At 29.7% G+C, this 17,038-nt stretch overlaps 1 protein-coding gene across 1 annotated transcript; it reads left to right on the forward strand.

The window, feature by feature from the left end:
* Positions 1-1,481: 1,481 nt before the first annotated feature.
* Positions 1,482-16,938, forward strand: LOC123297341 (gelsolin, cytoplasmic). The gene is made up of 8 exons (XM_044878957.1): positions 1,482-1,641; positions 5,993-6,416; positions 13,032-13,106; positions 13,191-13,256; positions 13,580-14,218; positions 14,654-15,136; positions 15,810-16,166; positions 16,293-16,938. Exons 2-8 carry the CDS (start codon positions 6,069-6,071, stop codon positions 16,839-16,841), a joined length of 2,517 nt encoding a protein of 838 aa, XP_044734892.1. The 5' UTR covers positions 1,482-1,641; positions 5,993-6,068; the 3' UTR covers positions 16,842-16,938.
* The last annotated feature ends 100 nt before the right edge of the window (positions 16,939-17,038 follow it).

The raw sequence follows: 17,038 nt of genomic DNA on the forward strand, positions 1-17,038 counted from the left end.
ATTATCTAGATAAATTAGCGATAGTTAAATTTAGTTACTTGTTTTCTTCAGTTTTTGTTTAAGTGGAATTAAAATCAATGTTTATATTAATTTTCAGACATGAATGTGATTTCCTTGTAAAGTCAGATTACAAAAATATTTCTTCTTAATGGATATCGTAATTAAGTAATTAAAATATAATATTTAATGATACCCTTTTTTATAATACTTTTACGGTCATTTATTTTCAAGTTAGGTCACATAAATTTCGTGTATACAACTGTTATCAATAATTTTTAAAAACTCAAAGCGAGCGTATAGTTATTGTTATAAGGCACTGTACTAATCAAAATAACAACCTAATCAGTGCCCCGGCGTTAGCCAACACGGCGAGGCCCGAGCTGTGCACTTTTTTGTGGACATCCTGTATATTCAATGTCAAGAGTGAATAGCTGAATGTTAATATTTTCGAAAACAAAGATTTTTATAAAGAATAACTTTTTTTCGTAAACCTTATAATAAAAAAGTTTTCCATATGCAGCCAACTTAAGTAGCACCCTGTATACATAATACTTATGGTGTTTGAAGTTATGATGTATTGTTATTGCATATATTTCTTGTTAAACTAGTTTGTCTTCTAAGAAAAATTTAAAGCCAGTCCTTGGGAAGTTCTCATAGTAACAACAGACAAGCAAACGGTTCCTACGAAAAAAAGCCTAGAATTAGGACAATTTTTTTTAAAACTATAATTTATTTCATTTAATAATTTAGTCTATTTTTCCCGAAAAGTTGGTAATTTCCAAGATTTAATTTCTTAACAATAATCTTCAAGTCTTTTTATCCCCTAAAAATAAAGAGCTATGGTTATAAATTCCGAGGAGGATTTTTCGATATGGCTTTTTCGCGAAACATGGACAGATAAGTAGCGAATCCTACCTTCAATCAAGAATACATTGGTTCTCAAAGTTTTTCCAGAAATCATTTGCGCGAAATTTGGAGCAAAGTGGTAGAGAAATCTATCGCTACCTAACTGTCCATGTTTCACGATGCAGCCATGTTACAAAAACCTCCGTAATGTTATTTCAATTCTGAGAGTTTATACCTCCATTCAGATTGGGGCTACGAGATCGAATCTTAGAGCAAAACGCCAGATGGGACAGTATCTTTGACATGGTTTTAAAATCTATAAGCAGCCATCTTGCACGGATTTTTTCCTGTACATTTCCCGAACCCCGAAACTATTATTTTAGCATTGGGTGTTAAGTTAATGATTATAATTCGTTTAATCCAATGTAACAAATTAAATAATTGAATTTAGTTTCATTAAATATTATTTTTATTGTCTTAAATTATGTTTTATTAGATATTATGTTAATAATATGCACAAAATTATAAGCACACGCTCGTTTATTATGAGGGGCATATAAGGTCAGTATTATATTCTTGGTATTGGTTAGTTTACTAAATAATATGTATATATAATCGCCTTGTATGATCTTGTCTTCTTTAAGCAATAAATTGGATCAAACATAATTATTTAATATTATTTGTAGTGTTCAAGTTATTCTTGTTTGTGTTATTCAATGTTATTATTGTCCATGTTATTGTTGATTAAATAATTATTTATTTATTGTTTATTGTTGACAAACGCCAGCTTAAACGGTATGTGATTTAAATTAATTTTTTTCTTAATTCTAAAATTATATTAATTATTATGCAAAAATTTTAACAACTTATTAAAGTGTATGCTTGAAAAAACCTTGACTTTATGAATAACAAAATGTATTGAATATAAATAAACTCTGGCGGTAATTTTTAGAAATCGATTATATAATTTTTTTATAGTTATTACATCCAAATATTCCCTCCTGATAGATAAAAGTGATTCCTTGATGATAATAAATGTTTAAAGTTTATTTTTATCTGTGCGGACAAGACTGTCTTCTCGCACAGTTTCCAGCCAATGGGTAATCAATGATTTGTATGGTTAATCGTGGGCAAAGAGAGAACTTTAACCCAGAATTCGAAAACAATACTATGAGCAATTCTTGATAGCGAATATTTAACTTTGATATTGAAAATTGTGTTCATGTACTTTACGAAGCATACTTACCATGTGCTTACCATCCTACCTACTGCAATATACAGAATTGACCAAAAGGCACTAACCATTACAATATAATACAAATATCGGTAATGACTCTGGCTCACGATGTATAATGAATTCTTATTAAAAATAATAGACGCAGAAACGAAACACTAAAAACGGTCCAAGTTCGGAAATTTTTACAGTAATTCGGATTTGACTGCGGGTTTCGGCAATCGATTCGTTAGAGCGTCAGGAAATATTGTGACCTAAATTTATTTATAAGAAATTAAAAATATGCAATTTGCATAAATAATATGCATTTTAAATTAACCCTAAATATATTAATTTCACAATTCGGTTAATAGTGATAAAAATGATTCCAAACTTGTTACTCTGTGGAGGTTTTTAAGATCGCGGAACACGAACATCGCGCCAGAATTAGTCTCTGAGGTACCTAGTTCTCCGATTTAACAGTATCTCCGTCTAACGGTCAATTTGTTATATAAACGGTCCAACCTCGTTACTTAGTTTTTGGGGTCGCTGAACAAGAATATCGCAACAGAATCGGGCACCATGCACCTGTTGCCCGGAGTACTCAGTGAACACGATGTAACCCGGGCACAAGGTACCTCGGAGCTCAATTTTGTCGCGAAATTCCTGCTCAACCTGAATATAACGAATTTAACGAAAACTCCAAGAGACGACAGAGATACCGTTTACTCGTTTACCGTTTGGGACCATTTTCATCACTATTAACCGAATTGTGAAATTAGTATATTTACGGTTAAAAAAAAAACACTCATAAAATTCGCAAACAGCAAAAATTTATACTTAAAAACATTCGCAAGTCTTTAAATATTCAAGAAAATTTTCCAAAATAAAAAAGTTATTTTGCAAAAGAAAACTATGAGAGATTTTCCAAATAGATATTCGTTTCTGCGACTAAATATAGATATTCTAATTACACCGTATTAGTCCGTACTCGGTATTCCCGCAACACTTCCCTTCCAACACTAAAATTTTGCGAATATTCTACAGCTAAATTAGGGCACGAAAACATGAAATGAATGGACCAAATTGGCCTCTGCGTTACAACTAATATAAACAATTTGCTTTGATAGATCAGTACATCGGTTAAGGTTTCTTGTTTTTATTCAGATTACTTCTTATGGTGCAAAAAATTTTCAAATATTGTTTTGTTTATATTCACCATTTATTATTTAACATAATTTATTAACGATTGACTAATTAAATATCTAATCAATGATTAATTTTTTTTTCTTTTATGGTTTGTTGAAGAAACGTAATTTTTTAATTATAAAATAACATTACCATGAAATTGTATGATATTCCAGTATGAAACAACACTGACGAATCGAAAAAATTCCAAAATTGGTAATATAGTAGTAACTTCCCGATTTCCATTACTGACTGCAAAACGGTTACTGACTGAACTCTTATGAGAAGTGGCTTGCGACTAAATTGGTTGAAAATTTGAAGAAGGGTAGTTCTTAACATGCTAATTAAAAGTGTCGATGGAGGCATAAGTTGTATAGTGAATAGTTTTTAAGATTTTTAGGGTGAAAGGTCCCTTTCTCTGCATACAATAAAATCTGGCATGATTTTTAAAATTTTCTCAGGCCGCCCCTGCATAGGACCTAACAAATATGATGACTTTTAAATTTTTTGTGTTTTATAAAGATCTTTTAATTGCATACAGGACAGGGTTCAGACGAAAAATGTTTGCATTTTAAAGTTTTATTATTTTTACAGAAAAAATGCCATACTTTAATCAAAATAATATATTTCGATCCGCCAATAGGTATTCTTGTAAAACTGGATTAAAATTATATTTGTACCTATTAAATAAATGAACTTGAGGAAAAGACGTATTAAATGAATGAGTCATTTTATTTATTTATAAGTCATTTTTGTTATACTTTAGTTTACATTTTATTTTTATATATAAACAATTGTTTACATGACAATTTAGCCTGTGTATTCATACAATTTCTCACAATGTGATATTCATATGTTATGACTACTATAATGTATCTAGTTCTTTTCAAGGTTGCAAATAAAAACAGATCTTTTAGCATAATAAAAACCATTTGAATATTTTGTATTAGCATGATACCCGCCCGCTTCGCTGGGAAATTTCCATTCAAAAAGTAAATAACCCCGCGTCATAGTCTTCTTCTCCCTTGCTCTCACTTATCCCTTTCCATAACATTTTACAAACTTAATAAACTCACTTTACATTTATAATATATACCTGTACCCTGCCACGCTTCTCTGTGGGATATTATGGTTGCATAGAAATAGATGAGAAGTATCTAGTATTAGTAGTAGAAGTAGAAGTAAGGCCTTTGGCTTGAGTTTCATTTCGTTTTCTGGATGCATCCCCTATTTCAACCTCTTACAGCCGTTTTTCACATTAAAGTAGGCTATGTCCTTTCTCAGGCTCTAGCAATCACTGTACCAAGTTTCATTAAAATCGGTTCAGTAGTTTAGACGTGATTGCGTAACAGACAGACAGGAAGACAGGCAGAGTTATGTTCGCATTTAAAATATTACTAGTAAGGATATTTATTATTATCCTTAGTAGGTTACAATAAAGTTGCGATATTACAATTACGATCGGTTTTGTTAATGTTAATAATGACTTGTTAATAAAGACAAAAAAAGCTTGCAATTAATTTTAAAGGTAATTTGACCCGTAGCCACGTGGATTACTTCGGGCACGTCCATACACCACATATCGTTCTTAGAGGGATGGGAAGGGATGACCATTAGTATCTACAGGGCGTTACAGGAGGGGGGAGAGTGGCTTGATTATCCTCATCACGTAACACCTTTTTTTAAATGATTAAAACTAATTTTTTGTAACTAGTTTGTGATATTACATAGTCGTTATATATGGAAATATTGAGACTTTAATAAATAAATAAGATAAAATTTCATTTATTTGAGAAAATTTTAGTTAAATTATATTTAATACATTTTCAAATTTCCTCTGGACATGTTTTACTTATAATTTATCTACACTTAATATTCATCTAAACTTTTACTAACAAAATTTTCCTTTATTGTACTGTAACAGTAATTCTCATATTGCATGACTTACATTCAAGGCTACACAAATAAAAATCGATAGGTAACCAAAATATTTCATAAGCTAACTAAAATTATTCATGGATTTTAATGTTCTATTTCTGTTGGAATATATTGAGTTTTATTTGATCATAAAATTTTGCAATAATAATAATAATAATGAAATATGTTAAATATTTATGCGTTTTACTTTGAAAAATATATAACGTAGTTAACATAGCCAAGTAATTAGTGGACCATAATATACAAAAAGTTATTCCCATTTAGGAAATTCCAGCTTTGAGGGAGGAATCGATGTTGAGCCAGGAATGGTTTGCCGAGGCTTGATTCCCAGCCTTTGTCAAGGCTAATAAACCAAGGCTTGATTCGCCTGCCAGCAGGCGAATCAAGCTGCGTGCTGGCAGGCGCTCCAAACCTTGACCAAGGTTAATAATCAGTCTAGTCTCAATGAGTCTCTACAGATTTAAATTTCTAAAAATGAGGTTTTGTGTTATATGGCCGTGGAATTTGATAATGAATTATGTTATAAATTGACAATATAAGAAGAAAACTAAGAATAAAATTTTTCGATATCTAGAATACCTAATTTTCAAAATATCGAAAATTGAAAATTTTGTTTAATTATTAAGCTTTCGATATTTCTAAAACCAAGGCAGATATCGAAAAATTTACTATTCCTATTTTTCGTCTACATTCATGAAAAGGTACAAATAATTTCAACCCTAAATCTAAAATTGCCTTTGTGCTGGAACTATCTTAATTCTCAAAATTAAAAATTTTGGATAGTTTTAAATGTAATTTATTTTACAGGGAAATACATTTTATCAAGACAAATTTTTGTCAATTTAATATAAAATTGACTCATAAGAGAGTACCGGCTACCGCAATGACGCCACAACGCGTGTGTGGGGAGGCCAAAGATAACGGCTGTGCTGGTGGAGGTGGCAGTAATGATAAACATCATTCATACACCGTTTCATCATGCAGTTATAAACAAACATCTTTACGAAATCAACAACACATTTCATTTGTAACAATTGTATGTGTGGCCTTGATTGGATTATTAGTGATTGTTGATACAACAGAGGCTTTAACAACATTTGGAAAAACAAGAGTTGGTAGTACACCGATTACACAACAACAAGGTGGTGGTAAAACACAACAAAGAAAAGTCATGCATCCAGCATTCGCACAAGCCGGTCAAAAACCTGGATTAGAAATTTGGAGAATTGAGGTAATTTTTTTTTTAATAATTTAATTTAATTGTTATACCTTTATCTCTATTATTCTTTTTGGTTTTTATTATTATCGCTTTAAATTGCTACTCCAAAACAGTGTTTTTAAACGAAATAGTTCCGACAACAACATTTTTCTTACTTGGCACTCTCAAATTTTCTAACATGGAAAGTGGACTTTCCTTTTTGATAACATTTAATACAGGTTTTAAGATTTACCACTTCAAAAAAATCATTTTCTGTCTCTGGCGACCTCAAAAACAGTAAATTGTCTAGACAACAGACAGCTTATAAGGCAAAATTTTATAAGGCAATTTGCCAGACTCTCGAAATTTTTAGCGCAGAGGCTGAAAGAAAAAGAAATTGCAATATGACTGATAAAATTATGCAGTTTTCTTTATACAATGAACTGCGCTCCGCGGTGTTACTCGCGATTCAAAGGGATTTTGAGAGTTGTTATCGTTACTGTGTAAATTAATCAAGCCTTCTTGAGAAAAATACGCTTAAAATCTATTTCAGGAACTTTGACAAAAATCTTTAAAAATCACGGTTCCTGCCTATGTCATTGTCTGACCCCTAAACTTCCACTACCTATGCAAAAAATAATGTTGATTCTTTGCTCTATGAAAAATTTAATCTATCTCACAGGAACCATACATTTTACAGGGGTATCTGGACTACAATCTATCTCTGTTCCAAATTTCATCCAAATCCGTTCAGTAGTTTTTGCATGAAAGAGTAACAAACATCCATCCATCCATGCAAACTTTCACGATTATAATATATATATATCAGTTTCTTAAGAGATACTCGTTAGAAAATTAACGACGAAGGTTTTCTCGCAGGGGAGATTGAAAGTATGTAAAGTATGTATGCATTTAGGCATTTATATTTTGAAAGGAATGCTTCTTTGTAATATAAAAAAGATCTTCTTGTAACGGAAAGTGAAAGGGCAATTTAAAAATTTTCGTTACTGTTTAAGCTACTGGCATGAAGGCGAATAACAAACAATAACGAAAATAGGCAAGTACCAAACAATATTAACATCGCAGAGTGAAATCCAATAATCCATGCAATATATGAAATGTTATACACCCATTTGAAACTTTTCTATTTTCGTTGTTGTTTGCTGTTCGCTTTGGTGTCTGGCCGCAGCATTAGAGTAAGACCAGAATTTTTAGATCTAAAGAAATTCTCAGGAGCTTTGAACTTATAAGAGACCTATTTCAAGGGGTTAGAAAATTAATTCTTCACTGAATTTGTGCTTTTATTAATTAATTTTAAGTAATTAAAAAGATATTAATTACTAGAATAATGGTTTAGTTGAAATGTCCAGTCATTAAAGTTACGGAAGAAAAATATTTAAACCAAATTTAAATTTCATGAATATTCCCTATTGTAACGAATGAGTTGAAATTTTGTATTAGAGTTTCCAAGACTAAAATGTAAATATTAAATTTGTAAAAATAAGATTCAGTCATACCGTATGGAATTAATGAGCCATTGCACGAGAATATAAAGTTTTATTGTTGGTTCTAATTATAATTAACTATTATATTAAATTATTATCTTTTACAAATAACTTTAATAAATATTCAAAATATTTTCAGTAGATATTTTTTTACAAACATTTACTGTCTTGATATCAATACATATAAACAACAGTTTTAGTAGGTATATGTAAAAAAATAAATAAAATAAACGATAGCGTGTAAATATCTAAAATAAACAAAAAAGCCGCAGAATATTATACTTTTAAATGGTGGTTTGCTTAGTTTTTTCCGTAGACTATAGAGATATAAATATAACTCTTTGGTTTTTTTAATGATATATTGTTCAAGGCTAAATGTTATTTGTGAGTTTGTTTGAAGATGTAAAAGGAAGTTTAAATTGCAATCGTCCAATAAATATATCCATTTCTATAGCCTTTTTGATACTTTCACTCATTTCTGAATGTCCAATCAAGCTGAAATTGGAACTTTTTGATATTGGAACTATGTTCCTTATCGTGCGTTCAGCGGATGGGGGCTAGATAAAAAGCTTGAAATATTAATACTATTCTCAATTAGGTCGTGGTCTTGTGGTTATGGTGCCTACGCCACATGCGGTCAAAACACATTATTTATTATAAGTCCAGGGACAAAACCCATTATCAATACATAGTATAAAACAAAGTCGCATCCCGCTTCCTGTACCTATCATGTCCCTATGTATGCTTAGATCTTTAAAACTACGCAACGAATTTTGAAGCAATTATAAAATATAGCAGATGTTCTAATTGAAGATAATTCTTATTAATTTGGCGGAAACCCAAATCCAATAAACCTTTTATACCTATATATAAAAGAAAAATTGACAGAGTAATTTATCAAAAATTCAAGTAAATAAAACAAATATATTTATACATTCGTATAATTATAATATTAACAAGATTAGCTTGATTCCATTGCATTATGTTTTTAATTAAAATTATCTATACTGTAATTAATTACATATATCCACATCCTGAATATAATTTTATGTTCAGTGTTACGAAATTGCTTGTTGTTTTACATTCGTATAACTTAATAAAAAGTAGGTTTCAACATGGAGATATTATTACCCAAAAATATAAAAATTCGTAGCGCAGGAGCTGCGTTAGCTAAGCGAATTCCCTCAGAGATTGAAAATATAACATATTTCTTTTTAAATCGAATTTTTAATTTTTCAAGAATTTTTATTTCAAAAACTAAGCGTTTAGAGAAAAAATTACAGGAATACTTTCTTACTTAAAACTGGTCAAAAAATACAAAAATATTTTTTTTTTGAAAACATTCAAAATTTTGTACTTTGTGTATCTCTACATGTATAATAGTTTTCCATTATTTGACAAACACTTAACATTTACGTCATACAAGTTGCCTATTTACAAATTTTTTAAGTGAACTTTAACATTGACCGTTTCATTAAATTAAAAATTTATTGTTTATTAACAAATATAAACATTTGCACCACTAACCCATACCTTACTAATAATATTTTACACCTAAGAAACAAATTCCATGAGATTTTAGCAAAATGCGAGCAGTTTCTTTCACTTTCCTTTATTAGCCGATTTTTGTAAAATCTTTTACTGTACTATCTACAATAAGACCGGAAGTATGAAATAATAAATTTTGAACCATGCAAAATGTTTATTTTTAAATAAAAGTACGTTTTATAACATTCATGGGTGTAGGTATATTGAACACACATTATTTTTGTTTCAATTTTATTTTTTATATCGTATTATCCTGTACTATTGAAGCATAACCAAACGGAAGTGATAAATAAAATTTAATGTGAATATATAACGTTTTTAATTCATTTTTAATAATTAAATTTAAATTTGTATTATAATTTTGTTTAGGTGCAGCGTTTAAAGTAAATCTAAAGTTTACTTCTGATATTTAATCTATAATATATTTATTACCTATTATTAGTTTCTATTCGCGGTTATTAGTATGGATATAATATTAACAGGCCTCTGGAATATAATAACACTAGCTCGACCCGTGAGAGATCGACAAGAAAAGATTGGCTATTTTATTATTCATTGATGCGACTAAGTTGTCAACAAGAACAATGCTTTAAAAACATTTTCGCTTTCCAAACTCTTGGATCTTTAGTAAAGGACGTGTTTTAAAACCGTGAATATGCAACGAATTCAGAATTATTCTCCAACTATAAAAATCATAAAACAAATATATTGATTAGTATGAACTATTTTAGTTGTTTTTAATTTTATATAATTGTACTTTAATTTAATATTTGTGTATCAATTATTTTTATTTTTCGACGTGGCTACAGTCATTATTAAATTATGTAAAATAATAAATGAAAATATAATTTATCATACATATAATGAACAAATTCATAGAAAAATTTTGTAATATTTTTTGAATAATTTATTGATTAATTGATAATAATTTCATTTTTTTATCTAATCATTTTTTAAATACAGGTGTGACTATTTTTAGATATTATTTTCAACAATAGAACTATCTACATACTCATAAAAGTATGGATTAACTTTTAATTAAAGTATATTGATTTTGTAAACTTGTAAACATTTGCAATATGTTGCATTAATTTATCCATGTAGGGATTTAAAAAGATGCAAATAAGCCTTTTAAATATTTTTGTTTTTACGTCTTTAACTTTCATATAAAGAACCCCGCACATTTAGCTTTTAAACAAACCCAGCTTTTGAAAATAGACAACCACACTGTAAAAAACGTACTAGTTACTTTTAAAACTGTAAAAAAGGTCTTAATTGATGCAAATTTTTTTTTTTTAAGCAATCAAATAATATCGAACTTAACGCAATGACGCAATGCACATTATAGCAATTAGCAAAAATTATCGTTTTTACAACGCAACGTTGACTTTTATTGTCGAATAAATTTAACATTTTAAATAATTTAATATATATAATTTATATTTCTAAAAACAAACAGTAATAGTTTTTTTAGTATCATATCAAAAATTTTATATCTTCCTGTATTATTATTACTTTTCTTTTTCAATTCAACAACGCATTTCCTACGCAGTAAGCATTTTATCCCGACAATGTGACGCTATACAAATTTCCGTCATAAATAAATTATTTCGTGGTGTGTATTTATGTGAACACTGCAAGAAATCGATAAAATATGTAGGCTAGGTCGTATAGGCATTGGTATTTCAGACAAAATTTTAGTCTTAGTGATGAAGCTCTGTATTCTAGTGGTAAATAAGCTCCTGAGAGGATGTGGAGCATTTTCTCTAATTGGATATATATATGGCAGAGCGGCCATTTACGAGTTAGAGGGGAAGGGGGAAATGAAATAAGTAAAAATTGAGAAAAATTTCTGCCATTACCAAATAAGCTCCCTAATGATCGCTTAAAAGTTACATACTGCTAGCAGACATTTGACCCCCTTCTGCCCCCACCCAAACGCCCGAAAAAGGGTAACATGATATCCTAGAATAACATTTCCCACGTGTTTTTTTTGTGTGTAAAAAGTTGTTACTTTTAATATTTATTAAATTTTTTATTTATTTTTTAAAATTTTGCAATTTAGTAATACCGTAATATAACAATAAGTATTATAATGAATTAATATATATATAATTATATTTATATTTATTTACCTACTTAAATTCTTATCAATCATACTCTTGTAATAAAATATAGATTTGAAACTGCACTATAAGTACAGGATGTATCTAAACAAATGATCAAAAATAATCAATAGAGTGGTGGGGTACTCCGAAATAAGCATTTTGGTACACTACTGAATATGTGTTCGGAAATCGGGAACACAATGGTTTATGGTTATAATAAGCGTCAGAAACTTAGAAGAATGTTTCGTATTTATGCCGAATTCAAAGGGTTTATGAAAAAATTTTTATCAAAAGTTTTTCACATTTTTAAGAGAAACACTTCTCTTATTTAAAATTTTGCTTTATCTTAAACAGTTTTCGAATGAACATATTACTTAAAACTTTAAGCCATAAAATTATTTCTCTTAAGATTATAGCAATAACTATTATTCAAAACAATTCGGCAGATTCGGAATAAATCTAAAAGGATGTACAAAATTTCTGGCATTTAGTAGCTCTGAAGTCGAGCATTTGCGGACACAGGTTTCTGATATCCAAAATCTTGTTTCGATGTACCCTACCACACAATTGAATATTGACCATTTATTCAGATACTCTCTGTATATTTTATGCTATCTAAATATTTCATTGACATATTTACACAATTTACCCGTATTTCCGTCAAATAATGAAAAAAACATAATACAAACCTCCATGCGGGGCCGCTTAATTTTCACTTTTATTAAACATTCAAAAATGAACCAGATAATTGAAGAAGAAAAATTTTAAGCTTGATCAAAAGTTTTCTAACTACCTTAGAAATAGTTTCTTGTGTGAGGTTTTTTAATAAAATTACCAAGTATAAAATTTAAAATAACAAGTCAAATTTCTAATATGTAACATTTTAAAGGTAGCATCATAAACGCTAAAACGGTTTTTCCGATTTTCCAAGGGGTTGTGTTGTAGAAAATGAATTTTTCGAACTTTTCTGTTAATTTGGCTTTATTTCGAGTCGATAGGTGAAAATCCCACCTTTCTAAAATGTATAGAACAGAAAATCGTTGTTTTTGGGTGTTTTTTTCACGCGATCTCTGAAGAATTAACAATCAAGCACTAAAAATGCAATTAGACTACAAATAAAATTTTATACATATTAATACACTTTTTGAGTGGTAAAAATCGCGTTTTTTCAAAATTTACGCATTTTTTACTCGAAAATTGGATGGTTTAGAGAAAAAAGTTCAAATGAAAAGAACATTTTTTGTTAATTTTGACCCCAGTTATATGATAAAAAATTTTCCGAAGCGATTTGGTAAAAATTACTTATTTGTTTAAATAAAATTAGTTTAACATCGTACAGGATTCCCATTGACAACCTGCACTTCTAGGTTCAGGAGCATGTTTAAAATGGAATCCTGCAAAAATTTTCCATGAAAAACTTAATCATGCTCTTTGACGGATTTTGTCGGGATTATTTAGACATTACTAATTATAACTTTTTTTTTTAGAATTTCGAACCAGTGCCATTACCTGCTAAAGATTATGGGAAATTCCATACTGGTGATTCTTATATAGTTCTTTTTGTAAGTATAAGCCTACTTAATTTAATTTAATTTGTACAATTTTTTATATATTACATAATTAAAATGTAAATATTACAATTACAGACAAAAGAAAAATCGGGCAAAAAAAGTTGGGATATTCATTTCTGGCTTGGATTAGAAACCTCTCAAGTAAGTGTTATTAAAATAATGTGCCCTGAATAATAAAAAATTAAATTTGTTATTGAAATAAATACCACGATACTTAAAATAAAATTTTATTCAATTAATTAAAAAGCATACAACAGCAAAAATATTAATTTTACTGCCTATGATCTATGGTAAGACAAATTTCAACGTAAAATTTTTTTCTTTACCCTTGGCTTCTGTTATAATTATTAAAATACATATTTTGGCGTATAGTAAATCTTTGAGTCAGATTTTATGACATTATTCAAATATGTCGCTACAGATAAAATGGCCCCTATTTGATGGTTAAATTTAATGATTATTAGGATGAATCTGGAGCAGCTGCTATTTTAACTGTTGAACTTGATGATCAACTTGGTGGAAGTCCCATTCAATATCGTGAAGTTCAAGAGCACGAATCACAAACTTTCCTTTCACATTTTAAGAGTGTTGGTGGTGTTCGTTACTTACCAGGTGGCATTGCAACTGGATTTACACATGTTGATCCAAATGCATTCGAAAAACGTCTATTCCAAGTCAAAGGCAAACGTAATATTCGAGTGCGACAAGTAGAGCCAAGTTTATCTTCTATGAATAAAGGCGATTGCTTTATATTGGATGTCGGCAAAGATGTTTATGTATTCGTTGGTGAAAAAGCTAAACGTAGTGAACGTTTAAAGGCTATTACTGCTGCAAATACAATCCGTGATCAAGATCATGGTGGTCGATCAAAGATACATATTATTGATGAATTCAGTAGAGAGGAGGAAACACAAGCCTTTTTCGATGCACTTGGATCAGGAAATCGTCAAAGTGTTCCAGATGAATCTAGTGGTGGTGATGATGAATCCTATGAAAAGAAAGATGAAGGAGTTACACTTTATAGAGTTTCAGATGCCACCGGTTCAATAAAATATGAGCAAGTTAATGATAAACCATTAAAACAAACTTCATTAAACACAAATGTAAGTTTAATTCATTTAAAACGACTTTGATACTCGGAAATAAAACACATAAAAATCATAGCAATAACCGATTTTGAATAACATCGCCTATTTTTTAGTTGTTCCGAGAACGGAATCCTAAACTCGCACTTAAAACATAGCTAAGAACATTCTTCATTAAGTTATTGTTCAAACGAAACAAAAAAATTCAAAATCGGTTCATCCCTTTAGGCACTGCAATGCCACAGGCAGACAGAGAGACACAAACACATAGCGGTGAAACTTATAACATCCCTTTTTTGGTTGGGGGTTTATAAATCAGTGTTTAATAAGAAAACAAATTCCTCACTATTCTATCATAACTTCTTAATTTCCTTACTTAATAAATGCTTTCGTAGACTTCAAAATTAACTTTTCATTTTGGGTATTAATTAAAAAAATTTTGAATTTGCTTAGGATTGTTTCTACTTGGATACAGTTTCATCCGGTATTTATGCTTGGATTGGTAAAAAATGTACAGAAAATGAAAAACGTGAAGTAATGAAAAAAGCTGAAGAATACAAAAAAACAAGAAAATATCCAGCTTGGGTTCCTGTACAAAGAATTATAGAAGGTGGTGAACCTGCAGCATTTAAACAATATTTCCAAAACTGGCGTGATCGTGGTGAAATACATAGCAGAATTATGAAACGTGCAGTCAATTGGGAAAATGATAATGAAAAACGTTTATTAAAAGTTTTGCAAAAAAGCGGTGGTAAAGCTCAATCATTTATGCCTGATGATGGTAATGGTACCGTAGAAATTTATCGTGTTGAAAATTTCGAATTAGAACCAGTTAATGAGAGTGCCCATGGAATGTTCTTTGGTGGTGATTCATATGTTATTAAATATCGTTATAATTCTGAATTTGGAGACAAGTATGTCATTTACTTCTGGCAAGTAAGTAATGTCTTCTAGAAAGGAATCATTTCCATGTAAAACGAATTCATATTCCGTTAAGGATGTACGAGCACCAAGGCAATTTTAGATAAAAAGTTAGATTTTTTTAAAATAAAGTTGAACCAAGTCTAAATCAATTCTGAAAATTTATAGTGGATGGGTTGTTCGATTATGTTTTGATAAATGTTGGTTGATATGTTTTCATAAATTTTTTCAAAACTAGTCGGTGCAAATTAAATAAAACCATTTAAATTAAAGCTAAAACCTTAAAAAATAATAATTTTTTAAGGTTTTTTTTCAATAGAAAAAAAAAGAAAAACAAAAATAGTAAATAATATTTAAAACTATAGTTATATAGCTATAGCTTGATATCCGCCCGCTTCACTGGGCTTAAAAGTAAAAACCATCCCTTTATAGCCTCCACCTCTTTTGATCTTTCTTATCTCCCTTCCATAACATTCAAAGGGATTGCGTAGCACACCTAAAATATATTAACAGTTTTCAATTTTTTTTTTAAGTGTATAAAAAGGGATTGATTAGGTTTGAAGCAAATACAAATTCATTAGGTTTGAAGCAAATTCAAAATTTCGTTTTACAAAGAAATGCCTAAGAACGATATCATACCGCTATAAAATATGTGAAAATTCAATCTAAAAATCATATACATTTCTAGGGAAATTCTAGTACACAAGATGAAAAGACTTCCGCAGCTTTACATGCAGTTCGTTTGGATAATGAATTAGGAGGAAAGGCTATACAAATACGAGTTGTTCAAGATCATGAACCAAAACATTTCTTGACTATTTTCAAAGGAAAAATGATTGTGTTTATGGGTGGTAAAGCAAGTGGTTTTAGAAATCTTCGCGATCATGACACATACGATGTAGATGGAACTCGATTATTTAGAATTCGTGGTACGAGCGAAGAAAATGTACGAGCTACACAATTACCAGAAGTTGCAGGATCGTTAAATTCTGACGATGTATTTGTTTTGGAAACACCTAATAATTTATATATTTGGAATGGAAATGTAAGTATTGAACATGTATTAAACTTAAGTATCCCTACCTTCACCCCCAATTAGAGCCTAGCGAAGCGGGCGGTTTATTGCTAGTTTGGATATAAAATTCCGTAAATTGTATAAAACTTTTTTCAGGGTTCCAACGAAGAAGAACGTACGTTTGCTACAAATATAGCACCTATATTAGCACCAAATCGTGATGCTATTATTGTTAATGAAGGTGACGAATCTGATGAATTCTGGGAAGCTTTAGGAGGCAAAGGAGAATATCATCATGAATTTATTAATCATTCTGATGAAGATGAAACACGTTTATTCCATTGTCATATTACCAAACGAGGTTTATTAAAAGTGGAAGAAATTGACGATTTCACTCAAGAAGATTTAGATGAAGATGACATCATGATTTTGGATACTGGTGATGAAATTTATATTTGGATTGGTAATGAATCGTCTGCGGAGGAAAAACGAGAAGTACTTAAATTAGCTAAATCATATTTACGTAAAAACCCAGATGAACGTAGTCATGAAGGTGATGTTATAATAACAGTTAAACAAGGTCATGAACCTGAAAGTTTTAAGGAATTATTCCCATCGTGGGATCCAAATATGTGGCAGAATCAAATGAGTTATGATGAATTAAAACAACAAATTGAGAATGCAAATAATGAAATTGAAGATTAATAATTTTTGTTGGATACGTTTTTTTATTTTTGATTCTATTTAACCAAGAAATTAATTTCTCTACGTCATTAATTTTATCTATTAATATACACATATTTTCTATAAAATTTGTAAAACATATTAAATAAAAGTATATTTTATAAATACATTTTTTTTCCGTTCCACAATTTTCCTAATAACGCAGTGATTTTAAACGT

Source organism: Chrysoperla carnea, chromosome 4, assembly GCF_905475395.1.
Source record: "Chrysoperla carnea chromosome 4, inChrCarn1.1, whole genome shotgun sequence".
Lineage (NCBI taxonomy): Eukaryota > Metazoa > Arthropoda > Insecta > Neuroptera > Chrysopidae > Chrysoperla > Chrysoperla carnea.